Source organism: Python bivittatus, unplaced genomic scaffold (assembly GCF_059951505.1).
Source record: "Python bivittatus isolate LINGU-HERP-01145 unplaced genomic scaffold, Pbiv_v1 ctg000580_np1212, whole genome shotgun sequence".
Lineage (NCBI taxonomy): Eukaryota > Metazoa > Chordata > Lepidosauria > Squamata > Pythonidae > Python > Python bivittatus.
Window position 1 is genome coordinate 9,724,403 of NW_028277087.1, and position 26,465 is coordinate 9,750,867.

At 42.3% G+C, this 26,465-nt stretch overlaps 3 protein-coding genes across 7 annotated transcripts in view; 1 reads left to right on the forward strand and 2 right to left on the reverse strand.

Moving 5' to 3' along the window:
* Positions 1–415: 415 nt before the first annotated feature.
* DDA1 (DET1 and DDB1 associated 1) lies at positions 416–11,421 on the reverse strand. 2 transcript variants are annotated; one of them, XM_088149550.1, is made up of 6 exons: positions 11,342–11,421; positions 9,965–10,045; positions 8,613–8,664; positions 3,353–3,422; positions 1,755–1,816; positions 1,362–1,434 (listed from the first exon to the last, which is right to left on the reverse strand). In XM_088149550.1, the coding sequence occupies exons 1-6, from the start codon at positions 11,342–11,344 to the stop codon at positions 1,409–1,411; spliced, it is 294 nt and encodes a 97-aa protein (XP_088005676.1). In that variant the 5' UTR covers positions 11,345–11,421; the 3' UTR covers positions 1,362–1,408. The 2 variants fall into 2 exon arrangements, with proteins under 2 accessions (XP_007434814.1, XP_088005676.1); XM_007434752.4 differs by lacking the exon at positions 3,353–3,422 and having other exon boundaries at positions 416–1,434.
* A 3,697-nt stretch (positions 11,422–15,118) lies between these two features.
* On the reverse strand, positions 15,119–17,624 carry MRPL34 (mitochondrial ribosomal protein L34). Of its 4 annotated transcripts, none has more exons than XM_088149552.1 (3): positions 17,381–17,616; positions 16,955–17,036; positions 15,119–15,615 (listed from the first exon to the last, which is right to left on the reverse strand). In XM_088149552.1, exon 3 carries the CDS (start codon positions 15,589–15,591, stop codon positions 15,298–15,300), a length of 294 nt encoding a protein of 97 aa, XP_088005678.1. In that variant the 5' UTR covers positions 15,592–15,615; positions 16,955–17,036; positions 17,381–17,616; the 3' UTR covers positions 15,119–15,297. The 4 variants fall into 4 exon arrangements, with proteins under 4 accessions (XP_088005678.1, XP_088005677.1, XP_088005679.1 ...); XM_088149551.1 differs by having other exon boundaries at positions 17,293–17,615; XM_088149553.1 differs by lacking the exon at positions 16,955–17,036 and having other exon boundaries at positions 17,381–17,624.
* A 4,164-nt stretch (positions 17,625–21,788) lies between these two features.
* The window catches only part of ELL (elongation factor for RNA polymerase II), a 47,668-nt gene continuing 42,991 nt past the window's right edge, over positions 21,789–26,465 (forward strand). The window contains exon 1 of the mRNA XM_007434753.4: positions 21,789–21,955. Coding sequence (XP_007434815.1) covers positions 21,824–21,955 — 132 coding nt within the window. The 5' untranslated portion in view covers positions 21,789–21,823. The remainder of the gene's footprint in view (positions 21,956–26,465) is intronic.

Consider the following 26,465-nt stretch of genomic DNA (forward strand, 5'->3'; position numbering starts at 1 on the left):
AAAAAAGTGGAGACTAGAGGTGTGTAAAATTATTTTTAAGGTTAAAATGTTTTGACCTTAAAATATTCCAACCTCAGAATGAGTATTCTGCACCAACCTGTCTGTACCAACCTTACCAACAATGTTCCAACTTCAAACCAGATTTAGGTCAATTTCAAAATTAACACTTCGAGGTTCTGACCTTGAAATGGTTTGCACACTTCTAACAGAGACACACATTCTCTGACACATGCTTCTCTCTCTTTCAAGCAGCAGGCTGCAAGAGAGAACACTGAGCCCTTACCAGGGATCTGATTTCTTGCATAAGGGGTTTGCAACTAATCTGAGAACTGCAGGCAGTCCTAGAAGTTGATGTTGCTGGCCACTGCCATAGAATTTCCAACAGAGTTTTTTTTAAACAAATACTCATCAAAAGTGGTGAGAAATATCCTGCTTTATTCTACTCGAAAAGTTGCACAGAACTGGTCCATTCAAAGAGTGGTGCAAAAGAGATGCAGGGCAAGCCAAAGTGTTTGTTTTTTTTTTGCTTGCAATCTACAGCCAATGTGGGGAGGGGGAGCCAGAGGGTGGAGGAGGAGGAGACAGGCCAAAGAAGGTAACATGATAACACAGCATTTGCCAGCAAAATGGGTAGGATCTCTGCTAGAGACCATCAGCTGAAGAGGGACCACTGCAAACAACCTGACCCCCCACTGCCGCTGGGAAACAGAAAATGGTATGCAAGTAGGAACGCACCTGGAGAAGGATGGGTAAGAAATCAGCATCCCCCTTCCAAGTTCCTCCTGTTATAGAAACAAAAGTAACTCATGACACACCAGTAATTGTACAGTAATTGCGAGTTGGATACTCTCGATAATATGAACAGAGAGGACACAACGGAGGGGGGGCTGTCAGCATGAACTGAGCTCCCTCTCGAGAGATCAGCTCATCTTGTAACAGAAAAGAAGGGATAGCCACAAAAGTGGGGTTTTTTTTTCATTTTTTAAAAAAAGCATTGATCACAGATTAAACATCATTACTTTCTGACTTGCTCTGACCATGAAAGCGCGCGCGCGCACGCATAAATAATACAAAAAAATGGAAGAAGAAACCTCCCCTCCCCACCCCTAAAATAAATACATTGGCTTCTGCAAAGTCAGAAATGGTAGAGGCTGCACAATGGAGGGCAGATGGAAGAGATGGGGAAGGCGGAGGGCTGATGGAAATGTGCGCGTGTGTATGTACATGTGCGTGTCTGTGTACACACTGAAAGACACACAGAAAAAAAAAAAAAACCACACAGGAAGCGCCTGTAAATTTTAACACAGAAGACTGGAGAGAATTTTAAGTGTCCTCATTCATATCTTGGCTGTCTGTCCGGGCAATTTTGCGAGGTGGGGCCGAGTTTTCACCTTCTATTTCCACTTGCTCAGGATCTCTTTTCTTTGCTGCATTCTAATAGGAGGGAAAAAGGCAAGAAAAATTAGATTTGCTTGACTCCCTCTCACTCCCAGCCCCCAAATCTTTTCTCAAGGTTTTTGAAGCCGGATTCCTTCCCAAAGCAAGGGTGGGATCATGCTGTCACTTTTGCTTCCACTAGACAAGCAAACTAGCAAAAAGTGGTATGCCGGAAGCTGCTTATTTCCTATCCCAGTGAGATTCCACTAGAGTTAGGGAACTAGAAATTGTTTTTAACCTCCTCACCTCCATACACTGTTTTTTAACAGACACACCCTAAGATTGGTAGTTGACAAGAGTTTTCACAAAACCCATACCTTTTTGTCCCACTGCTGATGTAGGTAACGCAAGAGAATATTTGTCTTTTCTGTGACAATTACTGTTGAAGAAAGACAAGGAAAACTGATCAGTATAGAATGAAACAAATCTACAAGAAGGCATTGCAGGGTTCTGGATTTTACTGACTGCAGGATTATGGGAGATGGAGGTCACCTGCTTAGAGAAGAATGTTTTATTCAGTGGAACCAAGTGCAGAGAGAGGTGGTCACTCAGCAGGATTGCTCACATTTCACATGCAGAAAGGCACAAGTTTGATCCCTGGAGACTATCTCTGGCCAAAGGAAGGGAAGAAAATTATTTCTACTACTCAAGATCTTATGGAAGCCCCATCATAGTGGAGGAGAACAAACTGACCTCACTCTTGTGGGCATATAACTTGATCTTGATCTATCTGCAGGGCTGATCACACAGAGAGCAATCAAAAGAAAATCCAGAATGGTAAAGATCTCTTGACTGCTATGTCATACAAGTTAGTTACTGCTTTATTCTGGCCATAGGAACAACCGGTCCCATCAGGAGTAGAAAGCCTTCTATAAAGCTCACCCCTTGCCACACAAAGACTAAATAACGAAAATAATAAAACCACTGTTCTATCAGGAAGAGCAGGCCCTCAGCTAGAATCTCCTAGGATAAGGCATGGAAACGCTGCTCTAATTCTTATATTTCTCCTCCCTCTGCTTTCCTCTTTTATATTATGCCTATTAAACACGAGCCTGCCTGTAGCCTTTTATCTTTTCATACCTTTACAGCATGTAAAAAAGTCAGCATTTTTCTATCCGTGTAATCAACAGCAGCATATGATCCTAGAGAGCCAGTTTGGTATAGTGGTTAAGGTGCTGGCCTAGAAACCAGGAGTTTAGTCCTCTCCTAGGCATGAAAGCCGTCTGGGTGACTTTGGGCCAGTCATTCTCTCTCAGTTCAGCCCACCTTGCAGGGAGGTTCTTGTGGGGAAAACTGGAGGCAGCAGCATTACATACACCACCTTGAGTTGTACAAAAAAAATGGCAGGATATAAATCCTAGTTTAAACCAAAGCTCCCTCTAGTCTCGCATTTTGTTTCTTATCAACCAGGGGTCTAGGCGAGAAACTCATATACAAAGGCATACAAGAAACGTCTTGCCTATTGTTTGTCCCCAACATCTGGCACATCAGAATACCATAACATGCAGACTTCTTGACATGCAGAGGGAAAAAAGCTTCAAAACAATTCAGACAAGGACATTTACACCACAACTCGGTATACAAGGCAGGGGAGAATCAGATGACTAAGAATCCTGAGCTGCTGCCTGCTACATACTCCCCTGGATCACTGCCTTCTTCTCTCACTCGAGCTACATTTTCCTAGGCAAGGTTTGCTTAAGCCTAGCTTAGTGGTACCATGCTTTCCTACTTTTTGCTCCAAGTGTTGTTCCCTCTTAGCTTTAGCAGATTAGGCCTACAGGGCATTAAGGCACAACATTTATAGATGACAATGCATGAGCACATTTCATTCATGAACTGGCTTCCAAGCTAGAGAGCTCTGATAATCCAATTTTGGAGAGCTGTTTCAGATGGATTTTATTTCTCTAGCTCCTACCTTCTCAACAGAGCCTGGAAAGGAATTCTTGCCCCCTCTGTCATTTTGGCTAATGGACTGACACTGGGCACTAGAAAGAAAAAGATTGTTCCTTCTTTTAGATACTGTGGGGTCATTTCCAGTGAACAATCTCATGCAACCTTCCTGGGCTGGCTAGGAATTCTAGGAGTTGTAACCCCAACACACCTTCAGGGCATCCAGTGCTAAGGAAAGCTGATCTAAAGCCTATTACCTGTTGGAGTTTGCCAAGAGTTGCTGGATCTGGCTGGCCTGTTTGGTCCAGAAAGACATATGTCACCAGTCCAAGTGTACCAGAAGTGGTCCAACCTCAAAACTGACCATTCTAACTTCATTCTGAAGTTGGAGCATGTGTATTAGAAATGGCTTCAAGGTTGGAATGCTTTGACTGCAAAGTATGTTGCCTACCTCTGTCACCCCCCTCCACCCTCCAGGAGAGTGACAGGTAATATGGCTTCTACTCCCACCGGAGCCCTGATCTTAGGATGATATGATGGGATGTTGCTCTCAAGAGTCCTCTTCTGTATTATAGATGCAATCTGCTCCCTGGTTTACCAGATAATAGGTTGCAAAAAAGGGCAGGAGAACAGTTAGAACAGAGATAGCATAATGCTCACTCTGAATACAACTCAAGACATGTAACAGCACATTTATGATTATGGCTTCAAAACAGCACTTTCTGCCTCCATTGCATAAAGCAGTTGCCCAGCGGATCTTGAAAAATAGACTCCTACAGTCAAATTGGAACTGGAAGGTGGCCAAAGTTTACAAGGCATTTTGTGGATAAAAAAGCACTATGATCCTCACACTGTATTTGCTACATGGCTTGTGGAAATGTCCAGACCACCCTCTGGTCCAATTATATAAGGCCTTTGTAGAGGCATACAGAGATAGTCTTGAAGAAAGTATGTGGCAGCTATTAGAAAAATATAAGCTTACCCCAGAAAGACAGGAGGGGTGAGAGAGAAATTCAAGATTGGCTCACCCTGACTCTCTTGGGTATAAGAGGGAAGGAAGGAGAAACAATTTCAAAATTCTGTTATGTGTCTATGTGTGTGATTCAGTCTTGATTCCTAGCGACTGCCTGGACAAGTCCCTGCAATTTTCTTGGCAAGATTTCAGAAGTGGTTTGCCATTGCCTCCTTCCTAGGGCTGAGAGAGGATGAATGGCCCAAGGTCACCCAGTGGAATTTGTGCCTAAGGTGAGACTAGAATTCATGGTGTCCTGATTTCTACCTTGGTGCCTTAACCACTAGACCAAACTGACTCTTCTGTTATTATAGCCTATATCAATAGAGTTCAGATACACACATACACACACACACACACACACACACGAGTTTCTTGTGGTATCTATTTCCTGGCCTGGTCTACTTTGAAGGGCTAACAGCCATTTTCAGTTGCTGTCTCACGTTGTGGACAAAAGCCTGAAGGAGTATAATCACTGTCTATGAGCGGAAAGATCCAAGAGGTGGTGGTGGTGTTCAGTCGTTAAGTCGTGTCCGACTCTTCGTGACCCCATGAACCATATTGCGCCAGGCCTTCCTGTCCTTCACTGCCTCCCGGAGTTTGCTCCATTTCATGCTCATTGCTTCAGTGATGAACCATCTCATCCTCTGCTGTCCCCTTCTCCTTTTGCCTTCAATCTTTCCCAGCATCAGGGTCTTTTCCAAGGAGCCCTCTCTTTGCATTAGGTGACCAAAGTATCTGAGCTTGAGCTTGAGTATCAATCCTTCCAATGCGCAATCAGGGTTGATTTCCTTTAAGATTGACTGGTTTGACCTCCTAGCAGTCCAGGGGACTCTTAAGAGTCTTCTCCAGCACCACAGTTCAAAGGCATCAATTCTTCGGCGCTCAGCCTTCTTTATGGTCCAGCTCTCACAGCCACACATTACTACTGGGAAAACCATAGCTTTGACTATGCCGATCTTTGTTGGCAAGGTGATGTCTCTGCTTTTTAATATGCTGTCTAGGTTTGCCATAGCTTTCCTCCCAAGGAGCAAGCGTCCTGCATGGCTGCAGTCTCTGTCTGCGGTGATCTTGGAGCCCAAATAAATGAAGTCTGTTACTGCTTCCATTTCTACCCCTTCTATTTGCCAGGAACTGAAGGGTCTAGATGCCATGATCTTAGTTTTTTTAATGTTGAGTTTCAAGCCAGCTTTTGCACTCTCCTCTTTCACCCTCATCAAGAGGCTCTTTAGTTCTTCTTCGCATTCTGCCATTAGGGTGGTATCGTCTGCATATCTGAAGTTGTTGATGTTTCTCCCTGCAGTCTTAATTCCAGCTTGTGATTCTTCCAGCCTGGCATTTCTCATGATGTACTCTGCATATAAGTTAAATAAGCAGGGTGACAGCATGCAGCCTTGTCATACTCCTTTCCCTATTTTGAACCAATCGGTTGTTCCATGACCGGTTCTAACTGTTGCTTCTTGGCCTGCATACAGATTTCTCAGGAGACAGGTAAGGTGGTCTGGTACCCCCATCTCTTTAAGAATTTGCCACAGTTTGTTGTGATCCACACAATCAAAGGCTTTTGCATAGTCAATGAAGCAGAAGTAGATGCAAGAGCTACCTTTCCCAATATGGCACTATCTCAACTCATTCAACAACAGCCGCTTGCTAGTATCCTTTTTTGGGTCAGGGCTCAGAAAAGATGGTGGTCACTTAACTTTAGGCATCTTTGGCAGTGTAATTTGTGACAGCAGAACGGCACCAGGTGCCTTACAGTCAACATCTATAGCTTCTAAAAAATAAATGGTAAGGATCATCAAAACACTTTGTGCATGGAGCAGCTGGCTATGGATGGCCCATGCCTGAACCAAACCATGCGTGTTTCGGATACTTCAGTCCTTATTTCTTCCAAACATAGACCAAAAATGCAGTTGTTCTGGGCAAAAGTGCTACAGGGAGTAGGGGAGTAAGAGCAAGAAAAAAGCCATGTTTGAGGGATTTCCTTGGTAACAACGTTGATTCAGATATCGATGGCAGATGAGAGGAGGAAAAGTGCAGAAAAGACTGAGGGCAAATAGATGAGTGATTTATTTTTATTGTTGCTTTTTATTGATATTTTAATAATTGTAACTTATTGCAACCTGTCCAAAGTCTTTAAGTTGGGTGGGCTATAAAAACTGTACTATAATTATATATCAAATCGGAGGTGGTAGCTGAGAGAAGATTGGGGGCAGGTGGGCAGCACATGGACCCTCAAGAGAAGAGATGGGGACGGGGTACACCAACCCTGCTGTATTCATCCTGTAAAATCACTCCAGAACACCTGCAGGTTTTGTTTTGGATAACTGAAGCTGATCCTAAATGCTTTGGCAGAACTTCTAGAATGGGATGGCATGTGCAGATTCAAAACAGAACATATTTTCACACACATCCCTAATTCAGACAAACTGGATCAAAAAGGGGCTACAAGGATGATCAGGAAATTAGAAATTAAGTCTCATGAAAGGAGATTGAATAAAATTATTATGCTTCACCTCGAGAAAGACAATAGGAGAGAGAAATGAGAAGGTGTCACCCAGAAGATCAAGACCTGTTTTCTACCACCCCAGAGGGGAAGACAATGAATAGTGGTTGTAGATTATGGGAACATTTTTAGAAAAGATTTCCTACAAGTAAAAAGAGTTTAACAGCTAAACCAATTACTAATAGAAGTGGTGAGTTTCTCTTAATTGTATGTGCTCAGCAGCCATCTGTTTTGATTGCTTTGATTTGGATTACAGTACTGGACTTAGCCACGTCCAACTTGGTGATTCTGTGCTGTGAGAGAGGCAGCCATGCTGGACATCCATCTTGATATTTTGGCAACTTTCAATACCATCAATGAAAGAATACTTTGCTGGATAAGCTCTATAGTGTAGGACTAGAAAACCAAGTAAGAGGATGTTGGTTTTTCAAAAAATTAATAATGAAGTTCAATAAAATAATCATGCAAGAAAGTGCTATTCAGAAACTTCTGCTTAATTCCATGGCAAATGGGCTGCAGGATCCCTACGGTCCATCTTATTCATCACATTCTTTAACACCTATACTAGCCCAGGAGCTGCACACAGCCCCCAAGTTGAGTCACGGTGTTCATTTAAAAATCAACTGATTTCTGCATTCTAAAGTATATTTTAATGTTTTAAAATTGATACTGCACCTATTTTTTGATATGGTCCTCTTGCCTCAATCCCTTGGCACACGCCAGCCTAAGTGACTTAGCTTGAAAACAATTGCTCTGGCCTAATTTATATGAAGATGTGGATGAAGTGACTTAGGGGATATACAGGTAGTCCTTGCATAATGACCACAATAGGGACTGGAAAATTCATCGTTAAGTGGGGCAGTCATTAAGCAAGGCATCACGTGACTGCACCTGATTTTACAACATTTTTTGCAGTGGCTGTTAAGTGAATCACTATAACTGTTAAGTAAATCATGTGGTCATTAAGCGAATCACGCAGTTCCCCATTGTTTCTACTTGCTAGAAGCCAGCTGGGAAGGTCGCAAATGGCAATCATGCGACCCCAGGACACTGCAACTGTCATTAGTGTGAGCTGGTTGCCAAATGCCCAGATCGTGATCACATGACTGCAGGGGCACTGCGATGGTCATAAGTGCAAGGATCAGTCGTAAGTAACTTTTTCAGCACCGTCATAACTTCAAACAGTTGCTAAACAAATGGTCGTTAAGCAAGGACTACCTGTATAGTGAATTGACAGCAGTAAACTGATGACACACGCTTGAATTTCTTGTGATCTTGATCAGGTAAGGTTGAACGAGGTTGAAGTAATCCTAATTTTAACCCAATTAAGATGTGAACTGCCTATTTTATACATTTCCTGTTTTTTACTGCTATGATTGAAGGTTTTTTCCACTGCACATATTTTGTATACCTATCCAACATCATAAAAATCATATAAAAGTATTTCTAGCAAAGAGATACTAAAATAAAGCTTCCATATGCAATCCAAATCTGTTTCACAGTGCTAAATAATAGACTAGCTGTAATGAGCTATCTCCTTCCCACCACAACTATGGGCTTGAAAGAAGCATCTAGCTCTTTCAGAAGAGAGTTCTAGATTAAAAACTGAAGTTTTGGGCTGACTCCTTATAAACAGGTAAATTTGCACAATACCAATTACACTTTAATTGCTAAGAAATATAAAGTACACACATTTTCTTTATACATATACAGTAACAAGTTTCCATGGATGGTGGGCAGTAATAACAAAAGCAGGGAGAAACTTACTCTGTTCTGATGGATATTCCCGTGTTGGAAGATAAACTGAAGGCCTTCTGTTCTGTAAATAATTTTTTTTAGAAAATAAAGAGTTATGCTGCATGTAAAAGGCAGTTCAGTCCCCATATTGTTAAACATTCAAGTTGCAATTGTAACTGAATATTTATTTATTTCTTACAAAATAAGAAAAAGGTAACATTCCAAACACATCTTCAGGGCACCAGGTCCTAAGGAAAGCTGACCTGTTACTTGTTAGAATTCTCCAAAGCAGTGTTTCTTAACCTTGGCATCTTTAAGATGTGTGGACTTCAACTCCCAGAATTCCCCAGCCAACATGGCTGGCTGGGGAATTCTGGGAGTTGAAGTCCACACATCTTAAAGTTACTGAGGTTGAGAAACACTGCTCTAAGACATCCTTGATCCTTGGCCACATTGCAACCTAAAATGGATTAAAAATGGGAGTGAGAAGCCTCTAGGAGGCAAACTGCTCCAAATTCTCCCCTTCAAACTCCCATCCAAGCCCCTCAAATTCATCCAAAATTTTGAAGCCAAACTTTGGCCACTTTGATGCTGAATTTCAACAGAGGAATGTCACACCATTTCTGGAAAGTTTGAAGCATTTACATTTGTAAATTTTTATGTCCAGTCCTGGTGGGAACAAGAACAGTTTACCTTTCAAAGGCTTCCAACTCCCATTTGAAGGTCCTAAAAAACAGCATGAAAAAAACAGTCCACCCACTCCAGTAATACCACCTGAAGAAATCTGTGAGTGAACTGCAGCCCCTAATCCTGGAAAAGTTGCCCACCCCACAAGAGTAATAGCAATAGCTAACATGGTCTTAAAGGTACCAATATGACTCCATAAAACATATCCCTTGGTGCCAACCAAGCTTTTTTTCCCACCTGTCTTTTTTTTAAAAATTTTTTTAATATGTCCAAAGAAATAGGATGCTAATATGCTATGTACCAAAGCATCAGCCTCTAGCATCATAATTATCTATAGCAATTAGTCTGGAATGGTGTGGAGTTCACCTTCTGGAAACAGGTGCTTTGGAACTTGACATACTCACCTTAGCAGATATTATTGTGACTAGGTGCATCATTATCCATGGCAGCCATTCCCATTATATGTTCTCAAATTTCTAAATGCACCCACAAAGATTGTTTAATAAGCTAGTACTAGAGGTAGACAATGTTCCCTTTATAAAATATATAGTGAGAAATACAGAAGCAGTGTATTAGCAGGATCTCTGTGAAAGCACCTGGAAAGGCTAGCAACCCTACAGTATTGCCATAAAAATTTTGCCCAGCCCTGAGTGCCATTCTCACCGATTTACAACCAGGAAGAAAAAGATACTTACTGATGCCTTGCATACAGAATCTGCATGGAATCGGCTGAAGTTGCTTTTGTTATAAACTGGCAACCCTTTCAGAAAGTCAGCCTAGAAGAAAAAAATTCCAGTCACAGGCAAGTAGACTAGATCTCAGGATCTAAAGGAACACCCCTCTGGTCACAGATGGGCCACATCATAACCTAAGTTTGAATAATTTTTAACAGCTAGCAGTGGGTATTTTCCTTTCAAAGAAGGAACTTTATCCTTTAGCAGTTACCTCTGACTGTCTAATTTCCTTTTATCTCCCATCTTCCCTAAATAAATCTGGCTTCATGGCACAAACAAGCCACCTGTTTCACAGGTAACTCTTAACTTAGATAAGCAGTTCCTTCACGGTGCCCCAACCTTTCTCCACCCGTAAGAGTAGACAAGAGCAACCATGCAAGGGGAAGGGGCAAGAATGGAACAGGAACCAAAGCCAGGATCAGTAACCAAAGCCAGGATCCTATTCTTAAAACCTGAAACTCGAGAGCAGCTCTCTAACAGTTCTCCCTAACTGAATAATATACCCTACACTGTCTGTTTAAATGGAGCCTAGACAGCCAATTGTCTGAGACGCTTTCATTTGGATTCCTGAACAGAGCAGGGGTTGGATGCCAGGGCCTCAGTGCTCCTCCCAATTTTGGGACTGAATTAAGCACAGCACCCTAGCAGAACGCTATCCAACTGAGCCTCCATTCCCAGCACAAGCTCCCTCTCCCCACAGACACCCCCAGAGGCAGGCGGAGGCTGGAAGAAGGGACATCTCCTCCTTAAGCTTATTCCAGCAGTATTCAGCCCAAGCAAGGTCTCTGAACCTTTCTTGATCCACAGCTGAAATCTGACCCCCCGCCCCGATCTTCCAATTTCAAGCGTTCCCCCGACTCTCCAGACAAACCCTCCAGACCCTCAGAAACGTCCCATGCTTCCCTGCCGCCTGATCCACACCCCTGAGGGCCTTCTAAGTTCAGCCCCGCCAACGTCCATTTACGGGTGGGGATCAGCATGCAGGGCAGAGCTCCCAGATATTCCTCGAGGCCTCCTCCCATTGCCGGGTCCCAGCCAAGTCCTCACGCACACACCCCAAATTCCCCACGAGCCCCCCAACAGGACCCTCCTCCCTCAAAAACCTTCTCAGCGCAAGCCCGCCGTCTCACTGCCCCTCCGCCCCATCCGAGAGCCCCAGGCCTCCCCACCCCCGGCATCATCCCGCCTCTGTACAGCGCCTGGCACACATTCCTCCCGGTTTAAGATCACCACCCGGCACGCCCCCTCCCATGGGGAGCCCTGCCTTCCCCCTGAAGGGGAGGGGACACAAAGCCGGGGGAGCTGCTTCCATATCTAAGGTTGGGAGTGCCCACCTACCATCTTCCCCCACCAGGCGCCTCCTCAACAACTTCTCATCCTCCTCCTCCTCCTCCTCCTCTTGGGTTCCCTGCTCGGCCACGCCCCATCAGAAAGGCCATTGGGTCCCCTCTGGCGGAAGCTGAGGCGCCATTGGCTCATATCGACGTCGCTCCGAAATGAACGCCCACCCCCTCTATCCCGCCTCCAGCTACGGAAGGGGAAAGGGGAAAAGAAAGACGGAAGTAAACCCCGGATGAGATGCTTTTCCTCTGTGGCATCATGGGAAATGTAGTGCCTCTGGGAAAAGGAATCGTGGTTCTTTTTCATAAACCTAATCTTCTCCAACTCTAAGTGCCTATCGGGGGCCTCGTTTGGGATGTTTGGGAGTTGCAGTCCAACCCATCTGGATGATACATCTGGATAAAACTCTAACAGAAGAGAATATATGTAGCTCAGGGTTGGACAAAATTGGAGGCGCCTGTCTCCTCCTTTTTATGCTGGTAAACTTCTACAGGCATTTTCTGATTACTGTTGGAAATAGGATATTGATACCCAACAGGACTTGGATTATTTAAGCATGAGTTTATTTATCCAGTTCTATTGATACACGTTGCAGTGAGCTTTGGTAATGGCCGCCAATTTAGATGATTTAAAAAAGAACTAGAAACATGTATAGAACTTTAGTTTACCAACAGCTATGAATTTTGATAGCTAGACTATAAAGGACTTCCAGAATCAGCAAAAATACATAAAATACCATCTTCTGTGGGGAACAGTGGGAAAGGGCTATTATTCTCCAGCGTATGTCTGCTAAAATTCCCGGATGCATCTTGTACCACAAAATTTATTTATTTATTTATCATATTGGTGTATATAGCTACCTATTTTCACCCAGGCCTTTGGGGAGGGAGAGTGAGACAACTCACTTCATCGTGCTTGCCATCTTTCATCTTTATGTTTTTTTGATTTTATTGTAATTTGTTTGATTCTTGTGAGCCTCCCAGAGTTGTTGAGAGGTGGGCGGCATCCAAGTTTAATAAATCATTATTATTGTTATCTTTCAGTTGTGACTCTGGGTGACACATAGAGGATTAAAGCCAACAACCACAATACATAAAGTAAATAATAATACTAACAAAAACATAACAATAGCACAGTAGCATCTGAGGACAATCCAACAAAGCCAGTATCACTGCAGTCATAATAAGTCATTTTGCAAGCTCACCTAATACCCAAGTCCAAGGGAACATCCAGATCTTAAGGACTTCCAAAATGCTAGCAGGGTTGAGGCCAAGCAATCCTGAAAATGATATAGATGTGCAGGCTTTCCTAGATAACAGCACGTAGCCAATTTTGACTGTTCTCAGAGAACTAGGCAAGAATGGACCTCGTTAGCACTTGGATAAACCACCACCAGAAATCCCAGGGCTGTGGATTAGATTGGGAACTAAAAAAGTAGATACATCCTGGAATTTGACATTAGCATTTCATTCATTCATTCATTCATTCATTCATTCATTCATTCATTCATTCATTCATATAACCACCCATCTCACACAGGATTCTAGATGGCTTACAATAAAATACATAAAATACAAAATATAAATAATAAAACACATAGCAGCCAGGGACCATCCAACCAATTATCAACCCACTCAGGATACAGGCTGTCACATGCCCAGGGCCCCAGGCTTGGACACAAAACCAAGTTTTCAAGGCCTTACAGAAGTCCAACAGGCACGGGGCCGATAATCTCAAGGGGGATAATGTTGGCGGGGGGGGGGGGGGGACATGGCAGAAACTTTTGCTAAGAAAACTACCTGGAGAATGTTAACAAAGTCATCAGCCATCAAGCTTGATCTGAAGGAGACTTTGCCTTTGGGGAGTGCAAAATGTAGCAGTTAACATGCTTCATAGCAGGTATGTTTCAGATCAAGTGACAGGTCTTACATTAATTGCACTGGCTTGGTTTCAGTTCTATTTCAAGTTGTTGGGTTTAGGCCCCAAGACCTTAGAGGCTTTTTTTTATTGAATATGTGCCCTCAAGTCGATGTTGACTCTTAGTGACCACATGCATAAATGTTCTCCATGACAATCTGTCCCTAACCTGGCCTTCCAGGACTTCCAACAATGCAGCCATCGCCACCATAACTGAGTCCATCCACCTTGCTGCTGGTCATCCTCTTCTCTTTCCTTCCACCTTTCCCAGCATTAGAGCCTTCTCCAGAGAGCCGGGTCTTCACATAATGTGTCCAACCTGCCTCACCCACATCAGGTTTCTTTAATCTGGTGCCTTTGACCTGGTTGGTCAAGACATCTGGAAGGTACTAGATGGGAATGAATGTCTCATAACAACCTGTGTGTATCTTGCAGGTTTTGGAGCTCCTAAAGGAAACTTTTCTATGATAGCAATACTGTTGTGGAATAATGTCGCAAGGGAATTTTAAACTAGCCCCATCCTTGAAAACTTATAGGCTTTAGTTTGCATTGTTTGTAATGATTTTGGAAATCAGAAGGGTTTTTTTTCTCAATTTGCTTGATTTTAATATTTTTTCAAATAATGTTTTTATTGGGCATTTTATTGTAAATCCTCTTGGGAGTAAATTAATTGTAAAGAAGGCACCACCTACATCACTTCACTGAGCTACACATATCCTCTTTCAAACAGTGATCAGAAGATCACTGTATTCCAGATACAGACACTCAGTTATTATGGTTTCACATCTTTTTACATCTTACATATAGATGTAAAAAATAAATCTTAAAAGAGATGCACAAGGTTGCCACTCTCCCATATTATCCTCACAATTCTATGAAACTCAAAGTGACCAGAGAGATAATTAGATTTGAACTTACACTCTGACACACTCTGTGCATACACTGTAAACCATACCAGTTTACTCACTCTTTTTATTGAATTGGATTTTTTTTTTTTAATCAGCAATTGTGTATCTTAAATTTTGTTGTAAGCTGCTTTGGATGTTTTTATAGAAAGGTAGGACATAGCACAATTATAAGAGCTCCTTTGGGAGGAAGAGCAATGTAAAAAAATAAAACCATCAAATGGGGAAAGAACCTGCTGTGATAAGGAAGACAATTACATCTGAACTGTATTTGCCTCTCAAAATTGCCTTTGTTTTATTTTAAATGCATCATTTCAAATATCTTTACAAAAAAGCAAATAAATCTAACAACTAAATGGAGGCTGCACCCTTTTCGGACCCAGCCTGACTCTCCCAGCCCCCTGCAATCCTATCAAAACCAAACAATAGCAGCCTTCTCACCAGCTACCAAGTACTCAAGTACCAAGTACTGCAACGGAGGAGCAAGGTGAGAAATGCCAACGTTCCATCCTCAGTCAGCCTGATTATCTCGACGTTCCATCTCTGTAACAAGAGTCTTCCCCAAGGGCCCTTGGCCTAACAATGGAAATAACCCCAGGTACATGGACAAAGACCCGCCCAGCTTCCCAAACTGGCCAGCAAATCAGATCCCTAGAATTTCCCACCTTGTAGCCTTGAACTCCTGTAAAAAATTCTATAAAAATCTTTGCTTCCCCATTGTTCAGGGTCTCCTTTTCTTGTAAAACAGGTACTCAACCATCATGGCAAGAAACAAAGTTCTCCAGTGTTGTGCTCTGAAATTCTGAATTTTCCACGACAACTGAGATCTAAGTCTAGACAAAAACAAACAAAAAACCTATATGATAGAAGGAGCAGAACCTTTTCCAGAAAACTAGTAACGTTTAATAATTACATCTTAAATACTCACTTAAAAAAAGTACACGCTTATTCATTTTGACATTTGAAATAGGTTTATTTATTCTTGATGAAACAATTTTAGATTCACAATGAAAACAGGAATCACTATAATTACCCCTGTGTGCAAAGGATGCCACATGGAACTGTATATATTATAGCAACATATACATCAAGCTTCCAACTTTGTTTGAAAGGGTCTCACCAGAGAAAATTTTAATGGGTCAGAGATTTTCTGCCTTTCAGCATCCGGCGGAGAATCACTTCAATCCCGCTGGCTGTGCGGATGCGTTTAATCCATCCATGTTTGTGCTTTCGCTTGATATTTGATGGCTGGTACTCATTGCCCCGGCTTTTTTGACGAATCTGCTGGTAGCTCCATGGCACAACTGGCCTAGGAACTCTTTGGAAGGCACAGGCATACTCTGCTGACCGACAGGAGTTAAGAATCTGTTGCCATGGGGTGGAAAATGCAGAAACGATTCCGCGTTGCCAAAAGGTGGAGGTCATAGTTCTTGCATCAGGAAGAGAGATCTGGGAACAGAAAGGGAGAAATCAAAACGGTGAAGAAATATTATAATCATTTTATTCTGCTCTTCTGTTAAAGCTCTGAATGGTATATATGGTTTCCCTCCTGCTCAACAGCCCTACATGGCTGATTAGAGTCTGCTTGTGTGTTTTATTGCAGAAAGATTTGAACTGAGAATTCTCTTAGTCTAATGCGGGGGGGGGGGAGAGATAATCAGTGAGAATTTTGTCTTTGAACATGGCACATTATTTTTGCTCAAAACAATTGGAGATTTAAGTCTGTGACTATTTTATCCTTGCTTTATGTAGGTGTTGAAGGGGCTGGAAGAGGGAAAAAACAGAAGAAACAGCCAATATTTTACATATTCTTTTATATTCATGTTATTTTCTTATTCTTGTTAGATATTAGTAAAGGAAGAATAAGAGAAGCTCGCTTTCTTTACAAGTATTTTCCTTATGGAGATGAAGGATGACAGCATTAGTAATATGTTTGGTGATACATATACCAGAGCAATATATTTATTTTAATCAATTTATATGGCCACCCATCTTGCAACGGTGACTCTGGGTGGGTAACGCAATTTATCATTTTTTAATAAGCACTCTGTCTTGGGGGATTACTAATCTGATGTGATGGGACAGCTAAGAAGCTCTAATGACTTGGAGCTTTCCAAGTTCAGAGAAGGGTAGGGTCACTCTTGCCAATAAGATCGAAAGGGAGGGATAGGGACCCAGCAGTAATCCACAATGAGAGCAGGTGGGGCTCTGCAGGCATGACAAAAATAAACTCATCTCAGAGAAGGAACTCTAAACCCACAAGAAGGCAATAGAAAACAATCTCTTGAGGTCAGTGTTTTTCAAACTTGGCAACTTTAAGATGTGTGGACTTTAACTCCCAGAATTCCCCATCCAGCAAGTGCCCAGAGTCACTTGCTGAGATGGGCAGATATAGAAATCAAATAGACAGACAGACATGATGCTGTTTGTTTGGGTCCTGGAATCTCCTTTAACGTCTTCCTGCTTCTGCACCCATCCTAAATTAGCCAACAACACAAGAACTTCAGAAAACAGCAAAAAGGAAGACAATGGATCAGGGTATGGATAGGATCGAAGGGTTTACTGAAATATCCTTGGAAGAGCTATGAGTAATAATAAAACAGTAATCAAGAATGGTGAGCCTTTGTCCACAGGATCGCAGAAGTACCCAATTTGACAGCATTTAACTAATAAAAAATAATGAAAAAGGAACCAGGCTAGGCCCTTCCTTGAGAATTGCCTGCCTACTTGTAAAGCCAGCCTGAGAATTTGGGTTTCTTTCCTGAGAGTCAATTTCAAGCCCACTCACCGTAAAAACAAACTGGTGACTGCCCACGGCAGGGCCCTCTCAGTTGCGGCACCCTTCCCAACGAAGGGGGAGTTCCTGTGGCCTGCATTTAGAAAGGCAGCACATTAGGTTTATTTTGGCAACACTTTATTCCCTTAAGCTGACGTTATGCTGTTCCTACTCTCTTAAGCCGTTTAAAACTGTTTCACCATGACTGCGGCTGGGGAATTCTGGGGATTGAAGTCCACCCGTCTTAAAGTTGCGAAGGTTGAGAAACACCGGGCTAGACTAAGCAGCAATCGGTTCCTGAGACCTGAAGGGAACGGGGAGGCAGAGCAGAAAGAACCGGTGGGACCCACCCGCTCAGAAACGGCTTCCCGCTCGGCCTCTTTAGTCCCCGCCGCTCCCGGGCTTCGGCGGGGCTGCCTTTCGAAGCGCAGGGCTCACCGCGTCCCGCAGAAGCCCGAGCGGAGAGGAGCTCCGGGCTTCGCGGAGAAACTGAGCCTGCAGCGGCCGGTTCCCGCTCGCAGGAGGCGCCGGGTCGCTGCCTTCCTCCGCTTAACGGCTCCCCTCCCGTCCCGCCTCAGCTCCAACCCGAACGCCCGTAGTTGCTCTATCATGAAACGGAAGCCCTCGTAGGTCGTGCTAAGGAGTCCAGCGAAAAGGTTAGGCGGAAGGGGCGGTGATTCGCCGCGATTTCTTCTGGGTCCTGTAGTTTTCTCGCCCGGGTAGAACGGCAACGCTCGTGTGGCCTGTAGATGCCGGAGATAAGAGATGAGGAGGAGCAGCAGCAACATCCCCCCCGCAACCTAGAGCAATTGCTGCCATCTAGTGCTAATTCCTATTTTAGCAGCCTAAATCCGGTAGCCCAAACGGAGCCCGCTCAGCTGTCTGATGTCAAATGGTTTATTTGAATAACCCCGCCTTCATGTAGGCCCGTTTAACCAATGGTGTGCCTTTGCCACCACCACGCCCCTCCCCCTGGAAACAAGGGAAACGGGGGAACGTTCCCCAGAATTCTTTGCGTGGGAGTGTGTTTGTTTATCACGCTCTCTGTAGAGGTATATTTCCCAGTTGTTAACAAAGGATAAAATAAATATTATATTTGTAATAATTTATGGCTTTCCTGTTAATCAGAGAGAGAGAGAAAGATTACGACTCGATCAACACAAACGGTAAATCGCACTCACTAGCTTGCTTTGGGATAAATGCGTCGTGCTGCACGTTCCACGCGAATTCAGAGCATTTTAGGATTTCTGCGTGGGTCGAAAGAAGAAAAGTTTGCTTTGTATTTATTATTTATTTAACTTACAGGCCATCCGACTCCCATATGACTCCGGTGGCTTACAACTAAATAATACATAAATATATAACAGACAGATGTGTGCACACACACACTCACACACTCACACACGATACAATAGATGGAAAGAGAAAAGTGACCAAAACCTCCAGAAGAACAAAAAGGGGGTTCCACAGATATATATCCTCAGATAAGTGAATATATGATAAGAGTAATATAATATATCTACATCTATATCTACATCTACATCTACATATCTACATCTACATATCTATATCTACATCTATCTATGTTACCGTTCCTAAAAATTCACAATGTCAGGGACTCACACCCTAAGTCAGAAAACAAGATTCTGCATTTACTGTACTTACCTCACAGTGCTAAGTGGATACCAATATAAACTCTGCAACTGGAGACCAGCACAATAGTGTCTTCTCCTTCTTATTATATATTTTTATTAGAACTTACATCTGCCCTGCTTCCAGAGAGGTAGGTGGCTAATTACAAAATAAAAATAACAAGATAACAAAAGTAATATAGCTGTTGAGAGTTAAAATACCCATGCTGCAATCTCAGTACTCATTATATTACTGTAGTAAACTGTCACCAGAAATGGCAACATTCAAAAATAAGGGACAAAATATTTCCTTCTTCGGTCTTATCATTTTGTTCCCATCTTAAAGTACTGTAACTATTTTATAGCGTAAGGAGGTAAAAGATGAAACAAACTGATAAATAGTAATTAATCGAGACATCAAGTTCTCTGCAGAGTGAAAGGAGTTCTTATACCACTATTGTTATTTTATTTTTTAAAAAACTAAAATCACTCTTCAAAGCAAGATTTCCCAGTGCAGTTCAAAGCATTCTAAAATCAATTTTTCATTTAAATTTATTTTAAACAGAGAAGTGATTTTATTCTTTATACAATGTATAAACAGCACAGATAACAGATATACAAGTCTAAAATATACACTATACAAAATTAAAATATTACCATATTAGTAATATATTAAAAGACCTAGAAGTAAGAATTATCTTATTCATTCTAGAATATCTGTGCTGTGATCAGCACTGCTTTGGGAATGGTCTCTATAGCAATTTTATCTTGATTTAATGTAATTCTTTTTTTTCCCCCTTGGCATTGCTTAGTCATTTGACTTTGCTGTGTACTATTTCTCCTCTCAGAACTAGGTTCTCTGCAAAGTGTGGTCAAAAAAGTCAAATTGGCAGTCACAACAGTGCAACAGAAATTTGGCCTGTTTTTTATGCATGATAGGCCATCATGGTCACCATCTTGACTTTTTTGACCACACTGGGGAGCCCCCTGTCTCAGAACCTTTCTGTGACAGAAACATGTGCTCATACACACTGGAGAAAAGCTACTGACTCCGTGTAGAACTCCCACTTTGTGCAATAAAAAGTCCCAGTGTCAATCCTCCATATCTCCAGATAGAACTAGAATGTACAATGCAGTTGCCAGAAATCCTTGAAGATTAGAGATATAATGCAAGTCACTGTATATACTGAATATTACGAATCAAGTATCTGATCTGATTGAAAAGAAATCTGCTTTCTACATTCCTCTTTAAAACCCATTTATTTTCAACTGTGAAAATGAGAATCTTACTTTCTCTTTAGAGAAATGTCACATTTCAGCAGCAGAGCCCAGAAATCCAGTCACTACCATCCCCAGGTATTTAATTTGTCTATTTTACTGTATTAGAGTTATATGCAGTTCCAATCAGGCCTGGTGCTGGGAATTTTCCCAGTGCTGAGGAACAGCCAGAGCCCAATCAGTTTCCAGGAGGGAAAAGAACAACAGATCCAAGGTCATGCTGAAACAGCCAGCTGTGAAAAGCTAACAAACATTCTGGACACTTTTGAACTTTGATGTTGGAGAAGACTCCTCAGAATACCATGGACAACCAAGAAAACAAACCAGTGGATCCTCAAGCAAATCAACAGAGAGTTCTCACTTGAGGCACAAATCACAAGGCTCAATTTATCATATTGTGTGAAAACTTAGTTCTCTGGAGAAGGTGCTAATCCTGGGAAAGGTAGAAGAAAAAAGAAGAAGAGGATGACCAGCAGGAAGGTGGATGGACTCAGTTATGGTGGCGATGGGTGCACCATTGGAAGACCTGAAGGACTAGATTGGGGACAGATCCTGCTGGAGAAAATCTGTCTATGTGGTCACTAAGAATCAACACTGACTTGATGGCACATAATCAATCAACAGAGTCTGGGCCCATCCAATATCAGGGGGAATGCTGTCCCACAGAAGGGGGGCAATGACTGAGAAGGCCCAACCCTGGGATCCTTACAGATGGCATTCCTTAAGGCAGTGTTGTCCAAACTTGGCCACTTTAAGATGAGTGGACTTCAACTCCCAGAATTCCCCAGCCAGCCACTGGGAGTTGAAGTCCACTCATCTTAAAGTGGCCAAGTTTGGACAACGCTGCCTTAAGGACATGGACCTAGAGGGAGCCCTCTCTAATCCTTTTCCAGATTTCAAAGGATGGGCAGAGCCCATGGAGAGAGGGCAGTCCCACAGGTACCTAGGTCCTGAACCATGAAAGGTTTTAAGCTTTGTAAGGCCCCATTCCTGGTTATCCACAGGACAGTATCTTTGGTCACCTGCAGAGTTTCTCACATGACAATTGGCACCCTACCTCCCCTGCTCTGATGCCAAACCCAAAAACCAGGTGGGCAAAATAAGTGGAGAAACCGAGGGTCTTGATGCTGTGTATCTCCCAAGGAAGTACTGTATGCACCTGGTGGAACTTTTTTCTTAATAATTTGACTGTCAGTTTCAAATATTGAACATTGTTATGATTTGTAGAAAAATAAATGCAGTCATAACAATGTTCAGTATTTGCAACTCTTGAAATCGACAATCAAATTATTAATCATCAGCACCTTTTTGTGAATATTTGAAAGTTTTATGTGCAGTAAATATATACACTTCATTTTTTATTATATATGAATATGCTTATGTACCATTTTGATTTAGAAGTCTTATAACGTGTCCAAGGCCAGCAGCAAGATGCTCTGTGCATCTCATCACCACTTTTTCCTCTCTTCTACAGCAGTAGGCACAGTAATTTGCTCCATTCATCTGATGAAGTGAACATCATCCACTAAAGATAATAACATTGCCTACTTTTAAGGTGGTGGCACAAGATTCTTTGGAAAGTTTTCTGCAGAAAAAACTAAGTACATCTTTGGAATATATAAAAGCAACACTTCCCAGAGTTGCCACTGTCCACCGTAAAAACGTTGCCTCAAATTTAGGACACCAATTTTGGAAGGATACAAAAAGACTATATCCCCCAGCATGCCTAGCGGCACGTTGCCCCTGCGCAACTCCTGGCAATGGCGGTATAGGAGAGTTTGGAAACGTACCAGAAGAGGGCGCCTATAAGCAAAGCAAAGGGAAGTTGCACACTACGCTTCCCGTCGTACTTTGCAACTTAAGCCTGCCGCCGCGCGGCTAGATGACGTTACACAGGGGCGTTTCTGCTCCATAATAGTTGAGGGGGCGTGTCCCAGGGGCTTCCGCCGCCACCGCCGCGGAGATTCCCAAGATGGCGGCGCTGGCTGAGAGGGGGTATGCGCTGTCCTGCGGGCGCCTCGGCCGCGGCACACGAGTCTCTGTCTTCCACGTCAAGCTGACTGAATCGGCCCTGCGAGCCTTCGAGGCCTACCAGGGACGCAAGGTGGGTCTCCGGGCGAGGAGGGGGCGGGGCAGCGACCCTCCCCTCTCATTTCGAGAAGTTGGTTGTGGGGGAAAAAGAGAAGAAAAGCCCCCTCCTCTTAATGCGAGCTCGAAAAGTGGGAGGCTGGGAAATTGGGGACCTTCTTCCTCTCACCAACACAAGGTTTGAGAGGAAAGGAAAGTGGACTCCCTTCCCCTCTCCTAAATTTGGGGAGGGAGCAGGAAGGGGGACCCTCTCTTCTCAAAACTAGTCTTTGAAGAAAGATTTCCTCAACAAGAAGCAAATGGCTCTTTTCAGGACGGAGCCCTTCTTAGAAATATAGGGGAACGCAGGACTGGAATTCTGCTGGTGAGATCTTTCCCCCACCAATTAAAGAAAATAAATGGCTCGGATTAGAAAGAAACGACTCCTCTAGTAAATTTAGATGGTTGAAATGTAAAGAAATGTGGAAAGGCCAGCGTTTCTTCCCTCCCCGTCAAAAAATAAAAACCTTGGGAGATGCCTTCAGCTCACAAAAAGATCTGAGCAAGCCACCCCCACCCTTAAATGGAAAAAAAAGATTGGGGAGATTTTACACCGTTCACTCCAAAGACCCTCTTTGGAAGCTTCTCCTTCCAAAGCTACAAGATGTAGCTTGGCAAAAACCTCTGTAGGTAAAGGTAAAGCATGGAAGGTAATAACAAAAAAGCAGATTATCCCTACCTTTTTAATAGTCAATTAGGGGACTGATCATGAATTGGAAATTAACCAACAGGAGTAAGGATGTTAAGTGCAAAGTATAGGACTTGAATTATATTAAAGGGAGAGTCTTATTTTCTCAGCAAAAAACTGGCAAAAAGGATCTCTTAAAAATGGATGCAGGACACATAAAAGTACAGACCTCCTGATTGCTCTCCCCAAATGGGCCATAGAAGTGAGGAGGCTCTTCTCATAAATCTTGAAAGGAATGAATTGATGGTCACATGGGTTGACTTGGAGATCAGTTGAAATTAGACACTCCCTTGTTACCCCCAAACCAAGAAAATAAGTTCCCTAAAAGAGCCTTATTAGGGTTCAAAAACTCTAATAAGAGTTGAATAAACTAAATATGAGCAGAAAGTGTAGATAACAGTTAAACAGCCTTGGGTTTTGTTGGAATATTTTAGAAAGAAATATGCTTTAAAAATGTTTAGTTTTTAATGTACAGTATTGGTCATTTCTGGGCAGAAAGGCAGAATATGAAATAGGGTACATCAAATTGTGTAGAGAATCTATTCCCAAATGTTAGAAAATGCAAAGGAGATTTTTAAAAAATGCTCTTGGGAAGGGAGCTTTTTAAAGAAAGTTTTTTTTTTCTATTTTCCATTATCAGATGTACATAAGGAGGATCTGAACTGGTTCCTCGACTTTCATGTTGTAGCATAAAGGGAGAATGAGCAACCTCCTCATCTCTTTGTGTGTGTATGTGTGTGTATGTGTGTATGTGTGTATAGAGAGAAAACATGGAAATGAGGAATCCATGAGGATGGCAGTTTCCTTTTGCCTTGATCAGTTATATGCTCTGAGGGGATTGCCTGAGCCGTGGTCAAGGACTGCAATGCGAAGACGCTATCCTATATAGCAGTGAACTCAAGAGCTTTGAGTACGTGTGGGTAATCCATGAGCTGCAAAAGATTGTAGCTTGTAAAGAGCTCTGCCCCTTTTCTCATTGGACACCTGGCTATGGGAAACATTTCACTGATTTCCTGCTGCTGTTAGCAGTGTGAAAAGAACAATTGGGTCCCCCATCAATAAACTGATCGACTGGCTAATAGTGGGAAAGCACTGACAGACCATTGAATCTTTGGCTGTTGTATTTTTGGGAAAGGTGACATTCTTAAAAAGTTTAATGTTTTTTAAAAAGTTATATGAACACTCTCTGTCACATAGTAGTCTTTCTTGGATGGGATTACAAGGCATGCTGTGATGCGTAACTCACATTTTTAATCTTTAGATGGAGAGAAGAAGTTGAGATGATGCCAGTTATCGAAACATCCCCGTCTTCCATCTTTTTTTTTTTTTTCCTCTTTTAGACTTCCAGTTTGAAAATACAGAACTTCTATATTTTGGTCTAAGTTCTGCTGTTAATCCGTATCTTAAATGGGCCTATTTTTCAGATTTAGGAGACGATTAAATAGCCTTTTCCCTTGTCCTTCATATCCTCAGTCTCAAGTGAAAATCCTTGATGCTGACTTGCTTGCTTCCTCCCCCACGCCTTGTTGTTTTACCAAGAACATCAGTAGTGAATACACTTTAAAAGGATGTGGGATTTTTTTTTTTTATTAAGTTGGAGAACTGGAATCTGGCTGGGGGAAGGGCTGTTCCATTGCCAGTCGCTACTGCTTACTGTCTTGTGTTAAGTTGTGTGAACTCTGATGACGGAGATCCTGACTTAGATTTCTTGGGGGCCTGCCAAATGCTGTACTCTGGAAGCTCTCCTTTGAAGGGGGTGTTGAAATACTCTTTGGTCGCCTAAATTGAACTCTTGGAAAGGGTTTAAGCAATATGGCTTTGAAGGAAAACATTGGCTCCTGTTTTAATAGTGATTTTCAAAATGAATTGTGCCTGTTTTTTAAAACATAACACTTTTCTTTCCAGTTCTGCCCTCCATCCAAGTTGAGTAGCAGTAGCCAAGTGGCAAACCTGTTTATCATTGGCAACCTCAGCTTCCAGTAAAGGCAGTCTGGGATTGTGTCATTCTCTATTTTTAATGTGGGATGTTGGTTACCGGTGGGCCTCAGGCGAGCTAAGAAGAGGGCTCCTGCTAATTACTAGCTGAAGCACTGATCACCTTAGCATGGGTTTCTTACTGCAATTACTTCTAAGGGTATATTCATCAGTTGCAGAAAAAGTTGGAGTGAGAATGATATGGAGGAGGAAAAGTGCCTGATGCTTTTCTCCAAAAAAAGGGCCTTCTCACTTGTGGGATTCTTTGGATACAACTATGTAATTTGGGTGAGCATATAGAATAGGCAGATTATATACATTTCCTGAGGAAGACAGGAATGAGTGTGGTCTTTCACTACCATCATCCCCCAATTAAGGCAATCAATTACAGCTGTGGGATTGCTTGGCATTATGATAATTTTGGGCTATAATTTCAAACTGTTGGAATAATGCCATTATTCCAATGATTGCAACAGAAATTAATGTTACAAAACTAGGGTCCAATCCTTGATCGATGAGGGGCTACTGGGGCCAGGAATATATTTTAGAATGACTCTCATCACATGACTAGCAATGCATCCTTTATAGAAAAGTGGAGTTGGCCAAATCTGATTGCTAATTCTTCATACTCTGTATTACATGCTATCTGATAAAGACTCCATAGGTTTTCAAGTTGGGGCTGTTTCCAGGGATTACACCAGGATTTTCTTATATGCAAAGCAAGTCCTTTATTATTAGCAGTGACTCTTCTGAATTCCCTTTATCCTTTTTAAATTAGCTATTCAATGTAAACCTGAATGTCCCTCTTGGCTGTACTATTCATTATAATACTCTTGCAGGTTTTACGAAAAGAGGCCATTGGTAGAGGTCCTTTCACAGGCATTGTTAGGCATATATGATGTGGCAAGCAGGAGTTTGGAATAATGCATTGTGTTGATGCACGCTAAACTTGATTGCATCTTCCTGTTGACCCAAACTGGACTGGGCTCCGTATCATGTGCAAAATTGCTCTGTTGGGTCATTGGAAAGCAATTATTTGCCTCTGAGATCCCAATGAAGATCCCCACTTGATTTTGTAACTCATTGGGTACACTTGTTATGGTCTAACATTATTTGAGGCACTGGATTCTCTAGGCATTCATAGAAGGTCCAGACAATTCATTGGCCTATCTTTCCTACTAGAGATAGTATGAAGTTACTATGAAAGAGAGAAGGAGCATGTATATTCATGGAGAGTTTAGGGCTGGAAAGAGCATCAAATATCATTCATAACCTCTGTTTCTAGCTTGTTGTTTTTTAAATTCATCTTCCTGCAATAAGCATCATTAGATGTAGTAAATTAAATCCCCTTTCCAATACTGTGATACAAAGTTTTAAAATCTAATTTTGTTCAGTGTTTCTCTCTCTCAGCTCACACTAACTGACCTTGTAAATGGTCAGTAGGAAAAAAATCGGAGCAACTTGATAAAGATGGGTGATTTTCATAGATATCTAGAACTTGTCACCTTCTCTGAATTTCCGCATAAAGGCACTTTGACTGTTTGACCCTACTGGGGCTGTGGAGTTATGCTATCTCTTTACATGGGCTTGCCTACACACAGTATTACAAACATAATCCACCATCTATCAGGATTAAACAGTCATTAATTTTGTCCGAAATACAAATGACACAACTGAGCAATCCATAATAATATATGCGTGAGTTGTGAATTGAATACAGTTTCACAGTATAATGGTTTGTTCAAAATGGCAGTAGATGGGCCTTACTGGGGCAAGTGTCTGAGGTCAATGTGATGTGGTGAATGGTTGCATATTTGCAGTTTTC

Coding starts and splice junctions, on each gene's coding strand:
- DDA1 (XM_007434752.4), bottom strand. Junction 8,665..9,964: donor ATTCTGTATGCAAGGCATCA/GTAAGTATCTTT, acceptor AATTATTTACAG/AACAGAAGGCCTTCAGTTTA. Junction 1,435..1,754: donor ATCAGCAGTGGGACAAAAAG/GTATGGGTTTTG, acceptor CCCTCCTATTAG/AATGCAGCAAAGAAAAGAGA.
- MRPL34 (XM_088149553.1), bottom strand. CDS start 15,591: ATGACCTCCACCTTTTGGCAACGCGGAATCGTTTCTGCATTTTCCACC.